General features: G+C 47.6%; 1 protein-coding gene across 1 annotated transcript in view; it reads right to left on the reverse strand.

Moving 5' to 3' along the window:
- LOC119395822 (scm-like with four MBT domains protein 2) overlaps positions 1-19,335 on the reverse strand; it is an 84,769-nt gene that overhangs the window by 12,868 nt on the left and 52,566 nt on the right. Inside the window, exons 17-20 of the mRNA XM_037662827.2 lie at positions 16,941-17,095; positions 10,712-10,908; positions 9,606-9,822; positions 6,542-6,691 (exon numbers count right to left, since the gene is read on the reverse strand). Coding sequence (XP_037518755.1) covers positions 6,542-6,691; positions 9,606-9,822; positions 10,712-10,908; positions 16,941-17,095 — 719 coding nt within the window. The remainder of the gene's footprint in view (positions 1-6,541; positions 6,692-9,605; positions 9,823-10,711; positions 10,909-16,940; positions 17,096-19,335) is intronic.

Here is a 19,335-nt window from a genome sequence, read left to right on the forward strand (position 1 = left end):
TTAAGGAAGTGCAGTTCAGAAACTTTTGCAGCAACCACAATGTAGGGCTACCAATGCAAAAGTCGTTTTCTTTTTTGTTTTTGGTTTGAAGGGAGGGGGGAGGGCACATCCGTGCATGTGACCGTAGTGACAAGAACGGCGGCAACGCCGGCTCGAGGGGCACAGGCTCACCTGCCTGCCTTGCTCACACCCGCGCACACTAATGAGCGCTCACTCTTGCCTCGCAGTCGCAGGGGCTTCGAGCACGCCGTGCGCAATGCTGCTGCTTCGCACTTCGGTGGCGACGGGGCAACCGCAGAAGATGCATGCTCGTGACAAAATGACACAGTTCAGGGCAAAATTCCTAGGTTGTCTGTGGCAAAAATTCATACCAGTAGACTCTCAGTAAACGGAAATCTGTTAAACGGAACTGCTGCTTAAACGGAACAACTGCATCTACAGTCAAACCTCGTTACAACGAACACCACATTAACGAACATTTCAAATTAACGAACTTTTAAGAAATCCCGTGCCGACTGCTTATAGTTTCAATGTAAAAATATTTCACTACTACGAACTTCAGAATAACGAACATTTCAGAATAACGATCGTTATTTAATTCCCGTGTAATCTTAACACCTCAGTACTACGAACTTATATCCCGAAATGCGAGGATTCTTAGATTTCAGTGTATCGGTCATGGCAGTCGGCGCTGTAAGGTAGCAGACGACGCAGCGCGAAGAGCGGACGCCCTTCCGCAAAAACCTGAGATGGCGCTGGAGGAGAAAGACACGGGCGGATAACTTTTTTTCCTCCCTCCGTTGCGGAGGCGACAACGCATCAGGTTTTGTAAAGGCCCAACCGCATGCACTGCACGCACGATTGTATTGCACGCGACTTTCGAGGGAAGGCGACTGCGACAAACTGGCTCTGTCGCGCTGTTGCTGCTGTTGTGACGGGAGCACCCACATGTTCGCGACAAAGTGTCACGGTTGCTCGATTGAAAACTATTTCGTGCACGCAGGGAAATTACGAAAAAGAATTACAGAGTAGATGAATGACAACATGCCAAATTTATTATTGTCTTGTTTTAGATAAGGATGCCATAAAAGCGTTTCGTGACCTTCTTCTTTTGCAATCTTATGTTTAACCGCGACAGTAGTATCTGCTGTGATCCCATGGGGCGCCCGGAAGCGTACGCTGCCTACGCTACGTCGCACTTTGCAAACTGCGTTATGTTGGGGTTAGTCCATGAGGCGCACCTCGACAGCATTTCCTCTTGCTGTCACAGAAAGTTTAAGAAAAGCCGCAGCGCCTCACATCGTTGCTTTGCAGGGAGAAGGGCTACCTCACACGACGACTTTGTTGACATTGCAGCAAGCTACCACCAATGCAGCAAGCTACCACCGAAACATCAAAACGAACCGTCGATGAAAATTAACGACAAAATACGGCTGCTGCCTCGCTCTCCGCGTGAGATGGGGCTGTAAAGAAGGTAGTCAATAACTTGCAAACTTGCATTCCTTGAAGTACGCGCCGATTGGAAGCATCACGAGCAAATTGCAACCAAAGTGAGGGTCAGAGATGCCGCCATTTTGCCGACATCGTCATGCTCACTTCCGGGCGACAAGCGATGTTTACTGGATTTTCAGAAACCTGCGACGGGCGACATGCGACAGCGATGGATGGCCCTCAGCGACAGCAAATCTTGTCGGCCGTCGCTCAAAACTCGCGTGCATGCAGTTGGGCCTTAAAGGATTGCAGTGATGACATGGCCGACGATGTCACGGTAGCACACGAAGATCGCGACGAGTCCGTGTCGACCACAGATGCGTTGGACTACTTGAGGAAACTACGCATATTCATTGAAAAAAGCGGAACAGCGACCGAAGCTGCGCATAAAAATGCGGACTGTCTAGAATCATTCGCGACGCAGAGTTTGTGCTGCACCCGTCAAAAAACGATCACGGACTTTAGTCAACTGCCGATTTTTCGGACTCCCTAGGGACCGCGAAATCGTCCGAAAAATCGGGCAGTCCGAAAAAACAAGTTCATGCTTTTTTATTCTGCTCAAGTGGTCAAATCGCCACAGCCACGTCCGAAATAGCTTTAATGCCTCCCAGTACAATTATCAGGCATTTTGGTGCGTGCCCAGGCTCTCGCAAATACAGTCGGTACCTGCCGCGAACCCCGCTTAAGTACGTACGTGCCAACCGCTACTTTTGCATCTCGTGATGAGCGCCGCTGATAACAGCAAAGCGCGGAATAGATTACAGCTATCTCGCATGAAGCGTTTGTATACGATGACACGGAACACAAAGGCTGTGGCGGAAAAGCGGACGACTCGTCCGGCTTTCCCCGATGCGTGTGCGCATATGCGCACACACATCGCCAAATCGCTGCCAATACGCAGCATTTGCTGCCGTGTCAAGCCGATCGTTTCTAGTTGTGTGCAGTACATCGCCAACTAAGCTGACGCCGTCACTTTACTGTTGCTGTATCGTACGCACGCATTTATCATGAAAAAGTTCGTGATGCGCACTTAGTTCTTGACCGCACACTGGCGCGGCAATGGCGAGCTGGTTTCGTCCGCGAAGGCAACGCGTCTATGCGGCGCACTTAGCGGTCTCGCACGAAGAGGCAGCAGGAATGGCGGCGCGGCGCATTTGGGTTCTCGCCTATTAAATGCGTGCAGGACGCATGCAACTGCGCTAGGCCACGTGCACTACCGAGCAGTTAACTGAAGATGCTTATCGTAAGGGTTGTCAGCGATTAAGTCGTACTGGCGCGTTTGCCAGCTGCCGCCATCACGCCTCCGTGCATTTCCGCTGGCTATCCGTAACATCGCCGCACGGCGCCGCGATAGCGGCCCCTTTGAATTTCTGGTCTGCTTCACCCCATAACGCTTCGGCATTGCGGCAAAGCTGACTTTCGGACTCTGCTACAGTCTCAAACAGATCGACTCACGAAAGCGCTGGTTCGAACCTACGAGATCATAGACGCGGCAGAGATGGGGGCTTCAAATAATGCCTTTCGGACCTGCAATTTGGGCAGAAAGTCCGAAAAATCGGACGCGGAATAGCTTCAGCGTCCGAAATTTTGGACGTTCTAATACATTGAAGTCTATGGGGCTGGTGACGGTGCCGCGAAAGCGTCCGAATTTTCGAGCATGTCCGGAAAATCGGGCGTCCGAAAAATCGGCAGTTGACTGTATTTCAAATAAACGTGCCTTGTTTGACGTTCACGTGTGCATTGTTGTGAGAAACGAGTTCAAGGACGTACCGTTGCAAAGGTAGGACGTTTGCGTTACTGAAATTCTATTGTTATGGTAAATTTTTGGGCTTTCACTATAACGACCTTTCAGAATAACAAACATTTTTCCGCGGTCCCCTGAAGTTCGTTATACCGAGATTTCACTGTAATATAATTGGTTTCATACACTCCTGTTTATCTCTCAATAAACGGAACTCCTGTTAAATGGAACACATTTTCTTGGTCCCTTCAGGTTCCGTTTAACGAGAGTCTACTGTATATCAAGGGTGTTTCCCGCTGCCACTGTGTTACATAGAGGTCGCAAATACAGTTGAACCCGTTTATAATGAACTCGAAAGTGTCGCGAAAAGTGGTCGTTATATCAGTAGTTCGTTGTATATGGACTCGGCCTTAAAAACGTGCGCTTAGCGGCCAAGCCGTTTTTTTTCTTTGCACTTTTATTAAAGTGCTAACAACACCTTCGGTGACAAGCTAAGCCTTTTCGCGTCGTGAAGCGACGCCCGCTGCGTGCTCACGAGTGAATTAACCGCCTTTGCAATGAGCTGACACCATTTCACCGAAGCGCGGGACCGCGACATGGAGCCGATCATCCCTGGCTGGTTGCGTGCAGCGCGTCACCTACTTGGCTTGCGGAGTCACTGCCGGGCCGCTTGCTGTATGCCGTATGCGCGCGTTTGTACGTTCTTCGTGCTTGCTTCACTCCGGACCGTGCATGGGCGTGGCGACTAGCTCAACAACAGCAAGCTACTTTCGTTTCTACAAAGCGACGCGTACTTTCAAGCGGTCTCACACGACGCGGCGGCGGAGAACTTGCGAACGGCAGCATGGCGCGCTCGTACCGCCGTCAATCCGCAGTGTACGGCGTACGCCACACGCGCAGTCGAGCAGATATCTACAGATGACTGTGATAAGATTGTCGGCTATAAGTCATAATGGCACATTCATCGACGGCCGCCACCTCGCCTTCGCTCTTTTCTGATGCTTATCCGCGAAGACATCGCCGCAATCGCACGGAAGTCTTAATACCGAACCACGACCTCCTCTAGGTCGTGTACCGAACGACCGGTCTCTGCCGTAACCGAAAATACGGACGACCTTTTGCTGCACATTGTGGCGTCGACGAGTTTAGAGACGCAGTGAACTTTCTTGCGATGGAAAGTTACTGCGGTTATCACTTCTTGCATTTATGCCTTCTTGCGTTCCAAAGCATAAATGGTTCATCGCAGGCGGTCGTAGCTGCAGAGAATTAACGGCGTCAGGAAAGGTTACCGTGCGAAAGCTGACCGCAAGGCTTACTCATGCTGCCTACTATTTTTTTTCCTCACTGCCATTCTGCCACTGGAGAAACGCCTGGAAAGTGAGCGACCTCGCTCGCAGCGTCCGAAATCTGCGTGCGGTGCTCACCGATCAGGGATATCTTAGTCGCAAGTAATCGCATAGCGGGGCACGCGCGAGCGCGCGCACCTTTCACGCTTTAGAAGGAATGTTTTAACTTTTTTTCGCTTCGTATGCGCCATATTTTTACCGCGACCGTGTCCGAAGTGTTCGTTGTAAAAGTAGGAAGCTTTGAAAAATGTTCGCTATATGTGGACGCAGCTTCAATGGTTAGCATAAGAAAATCGTAAGTGCACCCAAATATGGTCGTTATAACCGATAGATCGCTATATGTGGGATCGTTATAAGTGGGTTCGACTGTACATGTGCTTCTATGGAGTAACGGCGGGGAATAGAAAAGCTTTGTCTAGTCATACCTCGTTAACACGTACCCGCTTTAAACGTACTAATGATTAAAACGTAGTTGCTACGAATCCTCGACCGAGTCTTATAGAGACAAATGCATTCGCATTTGTATCATCTTATGCCTACCAATTAGTGCGTGCCAGCTGCATACCGCAATCGCCTTTTGTGCCATTAAAGTTTACTGCGTCGCTGAACTTGCCTACGCCACAACGTGCCGCAAACTGTTCTGTGTCATTTCGAAAAGTGCGGAAATCAGCCAATCAATTATTCTGACTTCAGCGCGATTGTGGCGAAGCCTTTGCGGGTAATCAACAGGAAAGAACGAAGGCGAGGTGGCGACCACCGACAATCGCGGCAGTATCAAAAAGCCTTATCACAGTAAGTATCCTCAGCTATCTGCTCGGGCACGCGTGTGGCATAGCGCCACTTTAAGCCTACTGTACACTCTTAATAGACAACTACCTGAACGCGGTGGGCCGCCGATCGCTGCGGTGCGGTACCGTGTGTAAGCGCGCACCGCTTTGCAGAAACAAAGGCAGCTCGCTGTTGCGGAGTTGAGCGTTGCGGGTCACAGGCACCAAGAAACCTCGCTGTATTGACGCTATCGTGCTAAACGCACGCGTATGGTACAGCAAGCGTAGCGCTGTTGTAACCATACTACATGCTTTTATTAGGCGAGAGCCCGAACGCGCCTCCATCCGCTGCCAGGACCGCTAGAGCATCGTGGAGTGTGCATGGCTTGCAGAAAGCTCGTCATCGCCGCATTATCCCAACAGGCTACTCGCCGCATATGTGCACGGGCTGAAGTGGAGTGGGCGAATTCTACAGCAAGCGGCTCGTCTACTGGCTAGTTGCGTGCAGCACTTCGGCTGCTCGGCGAAGCGCTGCACGCAACCAGCCAGTAGATGAACGGCTCCCTGCGACCGTACCGCGTTTAAAAAAAAAAGACTGTGTCAGTTTTCGCTTAGTAGCAGATCGGGGTACACATGTATCACGAACAGCCAATTATGCCAGCTCCGTCGCTATGTCAGCCACTGCGTATTCCGGACTTCGCAGTAGTTTTGAAATGCTCCTTGGCGTCGCCACCGCATGCAATCGGACGGTCATGCAAGAGTGCCAGAATCTTTTCTGCACTTTGGCAAAAAGAAAGAAGTTGCTTTGTGGTGGACATTTTAGGCAATATTTATTCCTTTGTTGGTGGCGATGGCGCACGTCAGGAGATGCAAATTTGTACTTTATGATTAATACGTACTACATTTAGTGCGTAGTTATGCCGTGTTCTTGCCAGGTACGTATTAACGAGGTTTCACTGTAATATTGAGGAATTCGTTGTGTGGAGGTTCATTATAGGCAGATTTAACTGTAGTTGGTTACAAGGGGTTCCTTGAGCATCTCTTGTGACGAGGTTTTGCTGTATTGTTGTTTTGAACCCATGAAAATTGGTGCACGTACAGATTCGGATAAAATGCGGTAACTTATCAGTTTTCCTCCTTAATGTCTATATCTGGGGCGACGGGGGGGGGGGGTCCTACATGTTCGCCGGACTCACCTGTTCCTGCAGGGCACGAACGAGGTAAGCGCAGTTGGTGCCGGATACAAAACGAGCCACATCGCTGACACTCCACTCGACCGGGTTGGAGTCCAGGCAGAGTTGGGGAATGTGGTGCCTCAGTTGCTGCTGCTGTGTGCTGGACACCGACTGTAACAACCAAGAAGACACCTCTTGTGCTGACTTCACAAACAAAAGGAAGGGCTTTCTTTCTTCTCCCTTCTTTTTTTTTTGTTCAGTGATTAATCAGACAACTCCAAATGGAACATGAGGTGGATTGATTCACACTCTTTAAAGGAAAGCTGGATTGGTTTTAGAATTTATTAAAGCAGCAGGATCTTCAGAATACATTACAGAAATGTTTGCCTTGCTCCGCCCCCGCAAGCCCTCCGAAAGTGTGGGTGCGGAAACGAACCAACCGCAGTGTGGAAATGAACCAACCGCGACTTTGTCATCTTCGGTTCTGTTGGCGTAGCCGCACTGTACTCTGACGGAAGGTTCCCGGCACTCACTAATCCAAATTGACAACGAGAGCGCTGCTTAAGGGATGTACCAGAGGCTCAAGTAAGTATAAAGACGCTGAAATTTCTGCAGCTGGATTAAATATCTGCCATAAAGACAAACAGCTGCCTGAAATGTGAACAAGCGCCACTCGGTATCCTCAACCGTGGCCTCAGTGATTAGCTGTGGCTTCGTGCCGTTGCCGGAGCTAATTACTGAGGACATGCTTCAACAGTGCTGTGGTTGCAGACGGCATACCGAAGATGATGTCACCGCATTTGCACAGAGTCTTAAGATGCCCGGCTGCAGCAGGCTAATGTTTTTTGCCAAGAAATGCAATTTGCATTCACTTTTGAGAACTCTCACATCGATATTCGAGTTCAGCGGTTAACAAACTATGATTACACACTCCGAAATCATATTTTTAAAGAAGTGCTTCAGCTTCCCTTTAAACGCCGACAGCAATAAAATTGTACAACAAAAGCAGAATGAACAAAGTTTCAAGTTTAAGAATCTTATGCTTAAAGTACCAGTTGATGCACCATGAGAAACTTTTTTTTAAAAAGACATCTTGATAGCATTAGAAAAAAAATGTCACTAATGCTCGCCGAAAATGACGGCAAACACAGAACATTGAGAACCAGCCGACGCAGCTTCTTGACATCACCTCCGAGTTTCGTTGACACTCATGGCAGCCTAAGAATCTCTGAGGTTGTGATCTGGGATTTGTGCCTTATCTGCAGCGCATGCATCACCTGCCGAAGTGTTAACTTTAAAGTCAATTCGGAAAAATTGCACGATAACCACATGTGCTGCTTTACCATGACAGCTTCAAGATTATGTACACACTGGACAATTACACCAATTTTAGCCAGAACTGAACGTCGCTAGAGTTCACATCTCATGTCCCAAAGCAACACTGAGACTCCGAGGCACCATGGCGAAGGACCCCGGATTAACTCCGACCACTTGGCGGCCTTTTAATGCGAACCTTTACCACGTAGGTAAGCGAACACCTTATTTACATGCTGCCCCATGAGAACGCTGTCACCACAACTGTGAATCTGGCCCACAACCTCGTGCTCAGCGGCAGATTTCCATTGCCACCGAGTTGCTGCAGTGGTTGAGTGCCTAATTAAAGGGGTCATGAACTACTTTTTGCAGTAATCATGAAATGACCAGAGACCAGAGTTCATCAGAGTTTACTGCTTCACAAATCGACTGACACAAAAATTTCTTGATTCCGTCAAGAACGAGCAGAGTTACCGGGATTTGTTGCACACTTTAAGCGCTTTCTCTCTTCTGCCTCTTCTGTCTCGATAAGTGCACTGGAAGCTACACAGGGAAGGATGGCAAGAGGGAAAGAAGTTACGTCAGTGCGCGTCGTGACCTTGAGCGGACGTGACGAAAAGCGGTTGCTCTCTCCCGTCATTATTCCTGTGTGCGAGTGTGGCTCACTGTGTAATGTTAGCAGACTGGAGTGCTGAGCCGGCATGTTGCAGCACCCCACGGCAAGAAGTGCATCTAATCCAAACATCACACTCGATTCGTGTTGACTACTGGCCAATAGCGTGCTACACACAGTTTGATGTCAAACAGCGGGCGCTGGCCGCTCCGAAGCAACTGAGGACGGGGCGCTGTATGAAAAGAGGACACACGAGAAAACGACAACCTTGCACTCAGCTTGTAAGCTTTCCCTGCCATGCACAAATGCGAGATTTGGCTGAGCTGTTCGTAGCGGTGTCTGCTATCCGCAGGATGTGTTTTCTCTAGGCTTGTGCGAATAGTAAATTTTAGGTTCGAAGCGAATAGTGATTTTGGTCGAATAACTTCGAATCGAATTCGAATAGTATATATCATATTATAAAGAAAAGTGAGCACATTTGTCATGACCCAACCAACCTGCACAACATTTTTTTAAAAATTGTAACAAGGCATGCGCAAATGTCACTCTTTTTGGTTCAAAGGAAGTGGAAGCAACTTTTAATAGTAGCAGGATTTGTCTTTCGGTAGAATGCAAATGATAATATGTTACGTTTTAAAATTTACTATACTTGGAGCATATAAGCCGGTATAACAACTTTTTAAACTTAAAAAATGATGAATCGATGTCATTTAACCTTAAAGTGGGGCTTCGCCGTAGTGCGGATTTTTCCTGGAAAGGTGTAATCGCTGTTCAGCACCCCTCCACTGCAGTGAAACTACCTTTACAGAAAATTACAAGCGGACAGGGCGGATTTTCCCTAGAAAGGTGTATTCACGGTATAGCACCCCTCCACTGCAGTGAAACCACCTTTACAGGGGGGTATAAGCGGACTAATGTACACCTATTCGTTCATTTCGAATACTTCTAAATTTTCATTAATTCAAATTCGACTCGAAGCGAATTCAAATACTGTATTATTCGTTCGGATATTCGAAGGGCTCGAATATTCGCACAAGCCTAGTTTTCTCAGAAAGCCCGAGGAGTGGTTCGTGACCCCTTTAAAAAAGGCTAATTATGACACGAGAGGAGCCACGGCTGCATGAATACTGGCTCCTGCTGCAAAGACCATCCACTTACCTCGGCAGTGCCTTCGGAGGACAATGAGTCCGGAGTGTCGGAGCGGGAAGCCTGCTGCTGCTGCTGTTTCTTGTTGGAAACCAGACGTGCTCGCAGCGGCTTCTGCCACCGCAGGTCCAAGTTGAGGGTCTTGAAGTCCGGCAGCCGCGCACCCCGCGTACGTACACCGGGCCGGTCTTCCGGTGGACGTGCAGTCGGCAGCTCAACCGGAGGAGGCCTACATGCAGAGAGTGCTGTCAGTAAGGTACTCAAGAACAGCATTACTGCACTCTCATGAAATTCGTAGTGCATTTTCTAAGCCGCCGGCCCATGTCGCACTGACTGCACTAGTCCTCATTGCCACTGAAGCCACACAACACTGTACTTGCACTCGAATACATGAGAGATAAGAGAACACGAGGTGCCCATTAATCCCCTTGCTTTGCGAAGGACCTAACGTAACAACAGTGACCAAAACAATCTCCAAAACAACGATTTCTAGCAACTAGCTCTCCACTTTTCCATTTAAGCAATAATTGATTGTTTTCTTTACTACATGCTTTTTTTTTTCTTTTTGATTTTCAGTTTGGCTTTTTAAAGGAAGAAGGAAACCAGTAAATATGCCTTCAAGGTGGTACACCTCATGGCAACGAGGCTGTCAAAGTCACTTGCTAGCCAGTGAGTGAGAAAGAAAAAAGATAAGAGAGAGCCAAAGTTCTAAATTTTTTTATTATAGCTGTAACCACAAGAAACCTCCCTGCTCTTAATTACATATACTATGTAATGTATTCAGTTGAGAGGATGATACACCTTACTCAGCAAGGCCGGCTTTGCAGCTCAGCCCTACACATCTGCTGCTACTATACAGAAATACCCAAGAAAGTACTATACGGCAGTACAACAGTAGACCACTGCAGCTTCAGTCTGCTACAAGTTAGTATCATTTCGTATGCTCTCGGCCACACCATGTAAAAGCGCGTGTCCCCGAAGGTTACCAGTCTGGGCTGCTTGGAAAAGAAACACGCAACCCCTGCTGACGAAATTACGTGCCTTCTCAACTTTTCAGGCCTGACAACAACAATAACAGAGACCACAGTTCTGCGTGAGATGTGGAAAAAGCAACGCACTGCCTGTTTGCAGACTTGGGCGGTCGGCCGGGTGGTCTGCCCGGTGGCCGATGTCCAATGCGAGTGGCTGGGCGTGGGGCTTGACGATTTGACAGTCGCTCCGACTTCTTTACGGCAGCAGCAGCAGCAGGAGCAGAGGTGGCGCTGGTGGCAGAAGTAGTGCTGACTTCCTGGGAACTTGTAGCTCGTTCGGATGCCTGCAGGTGAATTGAACTGCCGCTTTACACACGAAATGCAACAAGGTTTGACCAGGTTGGCCAGTTACAACTTGTCTGAAATATACAGTGAACTCTCAATTGAGTGAACTTCAAGGGACCCAAGGAAATAGTTCACTTAACTGAAAGTTCACTAAACTGAATATTCACTAGAATATGGAACAGCATTGGGCACAGCAGACATTAGAGTCAAAAGTGTGAAATGCAATTTATTTTGAAAAGAAATCTGTAATTTTCATTTGGACTGGTGCCCTTAAAGCGCAAGAAGAGACAAAGCTTTCCAGAGAGTCTACGTTTCTGTGCGCTGCCTCTGGCACAGCTTGTTGCTGAGACACGAAGTCTCGCAACTTTCTAACATACTGTACCGCCTCGGCTAGAGTTACAGGATTTGAACCTGCCTCAGCCGTCACGACTTCCTCGTCGCACTCTTCTTCTTCTGGTTCCGGACGAACACTCGAAACAATTTCCAAATCAGATAGTTCTGCACAAGTGACATGATCACTGTCACACTGCACATAGTCCTCAAATGAAGCACCACTGTCAGCGTCCAGCTGTGTCGCGCCGCCGCCGATGGATGGGCGATTTAGTGGCGGCTCGCATCGGCTATGCCAGTGCTGCAGTGCACAAAACTTCGTTGAATTGATTTAAAAAATGAGCCTGGGTCCGCGGATCAAGTTCATTCAACTGAAAAATTCATTATTCTGAAATTCGTTTAACTGAAAGATTCTTGCATAGAATGCATAAGAAAATCGCCGGGGATTTTCTAAAAGTTCGTTATTCTGAAATATTCGTTAAACCGACGTTCGTACAAGTGAGAGTTTACTGTATTAAACCCTGATATGTCACATCATCGTCTATGTCAAACACGTGTAGCAAACCCTAGAAAGTCCCATGCAAAAGCGCAGCAATGTACACACGTTGACCTCCTGTCCAAATACACCTTTGGTATATCAAAACCTGCACTATACTTCACTCCTGCAAGTACATATCTCAATGAGAATATTGTCACTTTTCGATATTTTAAAACTTAATTAGCAACGACTTAAAAATTATATAGCTTTGCCAGTGCTGTCAAACAAGACGTTGATTCCGAAGGGTACAACATGCCATGGAAAAAAAATACCTTAGAGAGCAGCTCTTAAGTAACCGTTTGTGTGTTGTGCAGCAGTAATGCTGGCACAGCCAAGCAAACTATCTATTGGAACAGGGGAGGATGAAAGAGACCAAATGTCGAGTGGAGTGAAGAATGAATGAGATAGAAAGAGAGCGTGAGGAGGAAAGCAAGTGAGAAGGAGGGTAGCAAGTGAGGAAACATGGTACTGCATAAGCAGAGGTCTGTCTGCAGCGGCTAAAAGGTGGCGCCATAGTAGCGCGCCGTCATCCATTCATGCGATGAACTCATCGGTATTGTGCGTGGTGAGCATATCCGCCGATACCGCCATCAGAAACAAAGCGGTGAATGAGCGGAGGTCTGTGTGCAGCGACAGCTGAGAAATGCACCCACGCGTCAACACAATGTTCTGCGAAACACACTGGTTGAGTCAGTTATGCTACTCACAGCAATCTCTTAATCAGGACGCAAAATAGCCTCAGTCTGTTAAACGACACAACCAGTGGAAATGCTTTGCCTGCCACTGGTAGTGTGGGGCCTGCGCAACACTGGCTACAGGATACAGAGGTTCATACTGCTCAAGTTCTAATACACACAGACACTGAAAGGCCCTCCTGTTTGTGCTGTCAAACCACAATGTCATTGTTGCAACCAAGACATGTGTCTCTCGTCAAATTCTCTGCCTCATATATTGCAAATAAAACACCTAAACAGCTGCACTAAAATTTTGCATTACAGAGTATTGTAGCTTTTTAAGGGGAGACACTGGTCTCGAAACGAAAAGTTTTATTATTGGAGATATTGTAATGAAATTGGGTGTGTATATGTATTTCTTCCTCCTGTTTTCAAAAATATAATTAGTTTTCATGTACTTCAATTAGTTATCAAATTGTGAGAGCATAAGTGAAATCTAATTAGGTAATTTCTTACGGGTCATTAAGACACTTTCCCTCAGTATTTTTAGGTTCTGTTTAAGATGCAGCTGTAGCCAAAGACCTGCCATGTGGAGCTATGCTATTTATATTGTCACTGAGATATATCATCATATAAGAACTTTCAATTGTATTGACATTGTGTAATCTTGAAATGCAATTAGCTCACATTATTGTTCACAAAATTTCATATGTTCATCTTAGCCACAAAAAAATAGCATAGCTCCACAGTCCTATTTCTTACGAATTCAACGGTATAAAATTTATCAAAATTACCTTACAAAAACATAATGAAAAGATCCGTAAGGCTGGTCAAGTTGGCAAAAAATGTGAAGCTGAGAAAATCGCGTTTGAAGATTGACACGCACTGTATAAATTTTTAAAAGGAACCTTTAACCATAAATTTTATTCACATGTTCCCCATCTGTTTCCCTTCAAAACAAAACAGAAAGTGTCTTGTTCCACCCAAGGAATCATATCTAAAAAAATTTTCCAATGTGCAAAGCATGATCAAAACCCCACCATGACAAGCGGCTGGGGGGTTCTGGAAAAGCCATGGGGTATGAGGCTCAAGCGACTGGCTGCTCATGTCTTTTCAGTCTTTAGGAAGAACCTTCTAGATGTTAGGCAGCATGTTACCCTGGGTAATAGGTTGCTATGCTTGAGAGAATACCTTCAAAGTAGTCCAGGACTGTAATCTTCAGTTGCACCCGTTTTGTGTCTCCTTGCAAGAGTCTTTTTTGTGTTGGTGCTCTTCAGATGAGTTGCATTTGCCTTGCGTAAACGCAGAGAGTCTTTTTCTAGGCTTCGTCGAACAAGGCAATCCCCAGCAATATAGCCCAAACTTGCAGCAATGGACTCGTTGGTTGCCCTTCTTCCTTGGTTGTAGATGGCAACAGCCTCAGCGGCAGCTCGCTTCACACTTTCCAGCGAAGCGTTCCCATTCTTTGAAGTTTGGGTCCAGATGACCGAATGAAGACTCTCACTCGCGTTCTGGGTCTTCCCTTCACAGCACCGTGCCAGCAGGCTCTCATCACTGAGCCTCGCAAAGACTGGCTCCAGAGCAGCCCCAACACAAGCCGGCAGGGCATTCTTGTGTGAAGGTGGACTCTCCCCATTGGCCAAGGCTCTATTGTACTTGCACCAAGAGCTAGCACCCTCGGGGCACTTTGAGTGCTTTGGTGCATCATCTGTCGATGTCATGTGCAGCAGTGTAGCTTCGACTGCCCTCTTCATAGCTGGCACGTCATTGATATTGCTCCTCAGGGCATATCCGTAGTAATTCGCGATCTTCTTGATCTTCTCTTGTGTGAGCTTTCCTCTACCCCCAAGAGACTCACCCTGAGCCTTCTTTTTGTCCACAAGGTTCCGTAAAGCTGCACCCATTCGCTTGTGGACATGGTTGATGCAGTCCTTTTTGTCTATTTGGATAAAGCCGTACACCTCGGCTTCGGACAAGGCATGAAAAGTGCGGCTGTCTCCATCAGAGAGCACAGTCGTGTAGCGCAGACCATGCTTGGCCCAGGACCTCTGAAACATGGTCAGCGCAGCCTCTACTTCCATGCGGCCAGAGTTGCATTCGATGTTTCGTTGGCACTCGTGGGTTGCCAGCCAGTCGGTGTACCCTTCGTCTTGCGGCTGTGGTCCCAGGGCACAGCCGAGACAAAAGTTTGAGTAAACAACATGGTCAATTACAAGGCCAGTGTAGAGCTCAATGATGCAGCCCACACCTATGTGTGAGCTCCGACCTCGCGTCATCCATGAGCCGTCGAACACAACATCGATGTTCCCTATGGGGTTCAGGAAGTCTGTATACAGCTCTTTTATTACTGCCACACTAGCAGCTTCACTTTCAGTCGCTGTGTTTTCGCAGGCTTTCACTAAACTTTTTAGGTGTCCCTGAAACGTCTTGTGGTGCAAGCCTCGGTGCGAAAGGTTCATACACGCACAAAAGTCCGAAAGGGCAGTAACACCTTTGCCTATCATCTGTATCCCCTTCATGGCCCTCATGTTGACTTCGAAGGGAGTGATGGTGGCAGTTCCGCTCACTCTCGGAGAAGAAAATTGCTTCTTCTCGAAATCACAACTGCTGCAAGAAAAAATAAGCTTTACCGCAAGGCCGTACTCCTTGTCCGTTGCCTTCCTCACGCTGAGACTTTTTGCGTCGCATTTGTCGCACTTCGCTTGTGCAAAAAAGTTATTCAAAACTTTCATATCGACGAGCAAAAAATCGGTCCCGGCGTCACCGGTCTGGCACTCCGCGCTTACTCCAAGAAGGTCGAACTTGCGCTGGGTAGCCGACTTTCCAGACAGAACGGTCTTCGTTTGCGCCGATCTCTCAACTCGCTGCGCCTGCTCCGCCGTTGAGTAGTACGCGGCATCAACCCGAAGTGTTTCGCTAGTCGAACTTGGTCCCACGGTGTCGTCAGTTGAAGTTCCCGGCAGGTCCAAAGGGTCCGGCCGCGACTCCAACTCCGCTGCCGACGGTGCACTTGTAGCCGGCGCCTTCTTGTTCCAAGCCCGTTTTTTACGGCTTCCAAAAGCTCGTTGCGTCGATGGTTTCAGACGAGAGTCTCCAGGCATCTCGATCGCGTGGAAAAACTACCGGCACAAAGTAGAGACACGGTCCGTCGAGAAACACGCACGATCGCAAAAGCAGGCGCACACAAACGGACAGCCACGGCGGAGAACCAAACACAAAGAAAAAAAAAATGACGTGTCGGTCGCGCCAGCCAATGGGAGACTCGGAAAGGCGCGCTTGAAAAGCGCGCCGCGTGAGAGCCAATCAGTGGCCTGGAAACGACCTTCAGAAAACCCACGACGGCGGCCGTTCTGCTTGAGCGACGCCATTTTGAGATGGCGCAAAATGTGCACAAAGAAAACAGCTTCAAATCTAGCCCAAGATGGCGGCGCTCGGCCCGCTGCAACGCTCATGGCGCGCGCGGGAAGTTCGAACAAATTTCGTCCTTTTGGGGACATTTTAGTGCTGCCGGGGTGCTTTGAAAGCCGATTTTATCGCGTTTCCCGACCGAATTTAGCGTTAGCAATTTGAGAGTAGGTGCTCAGAAGTACAAACGCCTCGAAAATAAGCTTTGCGAAAAATCGATTTTTTGACCATTTTTGACCGTTCCAAGACCCGCGTCTCCCCTTAAGCAATGTGAATGTGCGTCTCGGTTGTGTTCACTGGGCATATGGATTGATTGTGAAAACAGCAGTTGCTGGCAAGAGTAGATCGTCAGACAAAGACATCTGTGTAGGATTGATGACGCGTGCATGAAGTGTAGAAGGAAAGCTTTGATGAACGGCGTGCGGATGCAGCACGCAGCTTCGTCTTTGAATAACTGCTTGGGCCAAAAGTGGAGCAGCACACATCATGGATTTCCGTGACAGTGGTAATGACATAGTTAGGGGGAGTCTCGTCAAACCCTTATCAACTGCCCACACGCAGCCAAAGCGGAAACAAATACACCACCATGCATTGTGTTGATACTGCACAGAGATAGAGCTGTACAACTGCCATAGCTGATCCAGCTGATCAGGTGTAACGCATCAATTTAGGTATGATGAATATGTGTGCATTCATTTCAGCGATTTGTGGTAGTTTTGGCTCCTACCAAAAGAGTTGATCCCACCTTTAACGACAAGGTGCGCAGAGGTGTGGCGTTACTTTCGCGAGTAACGTTTCCTTTCGCGAGTGCAATACTTGGATGACAAAGGGTGCACCACATGAACAAATAAGTTTTTTCTCAATAATTCAGCCAAAAAACTCTGTGGCATGGCCCTCACGCAAGAACATCTGGCAGCAGCAATAGGTTAGGTTACAGCAGGCCAGGTCAGACGAGGGTAGTTTAGGTTACATGAGGCACCGAGAAAGCATTGTATACTGCCTTAAAGCAGTGTGCAATGAGCCCAGAAATAATGTTAACATTGTAGGCCCTCATTCCGAGGAGGTTTCGCTACACTTCACTCACCGTGACGTCAAGCCGGCTCTTTTTTGGCTCGGACGGTTCACCCGTGGATCCGCTGGACGAGCCATTGGCTCCGGACGCGGGGCTCTCTGAACGTGCCTGCTTCGCCTTGCGCATTGCCATCTGCCGTTTGTGCCGCTTGCGCACAAAGTGGTAGGCTGCACACAAAGCAAATGGGTGCATTGTTCAACTGAAGCATTCATTCGTCCGAATCACGGTTAGTGGCGACAATTAGGCATGTGCGAACATTCAAACGAATATTACAGTATTTGAATTCGCTTTGACACGAATAGGCGTATATTAAACCACATGTAACCCCCCCCCTATAAAGCTGGTTTCACTGCAGTGTAGGGGCGCTATGCCGTGAAAACCCCTATCCAGAAAAACTCTACTTCAAGGCTAATTGAACATACCACCTTGACATCGATTAATCATTCTTTACGTTTAAAAGCTTGTTATACAGGTTGATATGCTCTAAGTATAGTAAATTTTAAAACATAATGTATTTTACCGTTTATAACTTGCATCCCACTGAAATCCTGCTGCTATGCAAAGTTGCTTCCACTTCACTTCGAACAGAAAAGAGTGATATTCGTGCATGTCTTGTTCCAATTTAAAAAAAATGTTGTGCCGGTTAGTTGGGTCATGAAAAATATGCTAATTTTTCTTTATAATACGTGATATATGCTGTTCGAACTATTCGATCCGAAATTATTTGACCAAATCACTATTCACTTCGAATATGCTTCAAACCTAAAGCTTTCACATGCTTCGAACCTAAAGCACTATTCACTTCGAATTCGCTTCGAACCTAATTCACACAACCCTAGCGACAATGGCTAAAGAAGTACTGATACAATGTTTAAGACTATTCATATCTTTTTAAATTAAATCAGGATGCCAGACTCACGAAGCTTAGAAGAAAGAGTAACAGGCCTCATCATAATCATCATCATAAACTTATTTATGTTCAATGCAGGATGAAAGCCACTGTCAGGGAGCTTTGTTTACTTGTGTCTTGAGTCAGCTGGCCACATGTTATGCCTGAAAATTTCCGAATTTCATTGCCTTACCTAATCCTCCATTGTTGTTGACTACGCTTTGCTTCTCTCAGAACAAACCAGTCTTCTCTTTGCAAGCCCAAGAGCAACATAAATACTTTATGTACCAATAGCTTTTCTACGATTAGGTCTCATTTCTTTTCATTCATTCATTCATTCACACAGTGAAACCCTGATTATACGACGTTCTCGAGACCGCGGAAAAGCGTAGTAAAATGCGGGCATCGTAAAATCCGAACACAAAAATTTATACGTACAAAAACACTGTTTAGCACGATGTATTGGCGAGAAAATTCTGTGCAAACTACCAACAAACGCTACAGGGCTCTAAAACCCAAATAACACAAAAAAGCGAAAAGAGTACTGCAACGCAAGTGCTAGTTATGATTTATTGAAGCAAACCTTGAGCGCTCCAAAATCCGCTGGTGCGATTCACAACAGCCGTTGTGAAACATGGCACTCTGCAAGTACGAAGGTTCTGCCCACACACTTTAAAAAAAATCCGTGAGCTTCTTTTGCACTTTCTTGGAGCCCAGCCGCAAAAGCTTCCCCTCAAGTTTGGCAACGTCCAAGAGAACGTCCTCCGTAGCTTCACATGTACAAACGTAGCTCCTTATGCCATCTATGTGCCATAGCATATCGGCAAATGACGTAGGGACAGCAACATCTGCGGCGGCGGCAGTGTCGTCCTCATCCTCGTCTGATGTCGCAGTGGTGTCGGCAACGGGCAATGCCTTCGCGATTGCATCATCCAGCGAGAGTTCGCTGCACAAGGCAACGTCATCATTGGCTTCCACGAATTCGGCGAAGGTTGTAGCTGGCTTCAGGTGCTCAAAGTCGCCGTCGACAGAGCTTGCATTCTCCTCCATTGAGGATGTGGAGTCGCCAGCGGTGGAGGCAGTCCCTCGCACGAAGCCACAATGCCTAAACAAGTTCGCAGTTGTGCTCTGCGACAATGCGCTCCACGAACTGGCGATCATGTGCATAGCGTCGAGCACGGAGCTTTTCTTTTCCTCCTCGCAGCGTTCCATTGCTGCCAGCCAATGCTGCACAAGCCACTTTCTGTAGCCCTGCTTCACACACTTGATAATGCCGGCATCCAGCGACTGTAGACAGCTTGTGCAGTTTGGCGGTAGAAACATCATCTGACATTCCACAGGCTGGTTGTGTCAGGTGGGTGGCATGGTGCGTTATCCATAAAAAGAAGGATTTTTCGCGCTTTCGCACCCATTTTGTTGTCCAGCCACTGCAGAAAGTTGGTGAAAATAGAGGACGTCATCCACGCCTTTTTGTTGTAATCGTAGCTACACGGCAGCGTCCGCAAATTCTTAAAGCAC

This window comes from Rhipicephalus sanguineus, chromosome 6 (genome assembly GCF_013339695.2).
Source record: "Rhipicephalus sanguineus isolate Rsan-2018 chromosome 6, BIME_Rsan_1.4, whole genome shotgun sequence".
Lineage (NCBI taxonomy): Eukaryota > Metazoa > Arthropoda > Arachnida > Ixodida > Ixodidae > Rhipicephalus > Rhipicephalus sanguineus.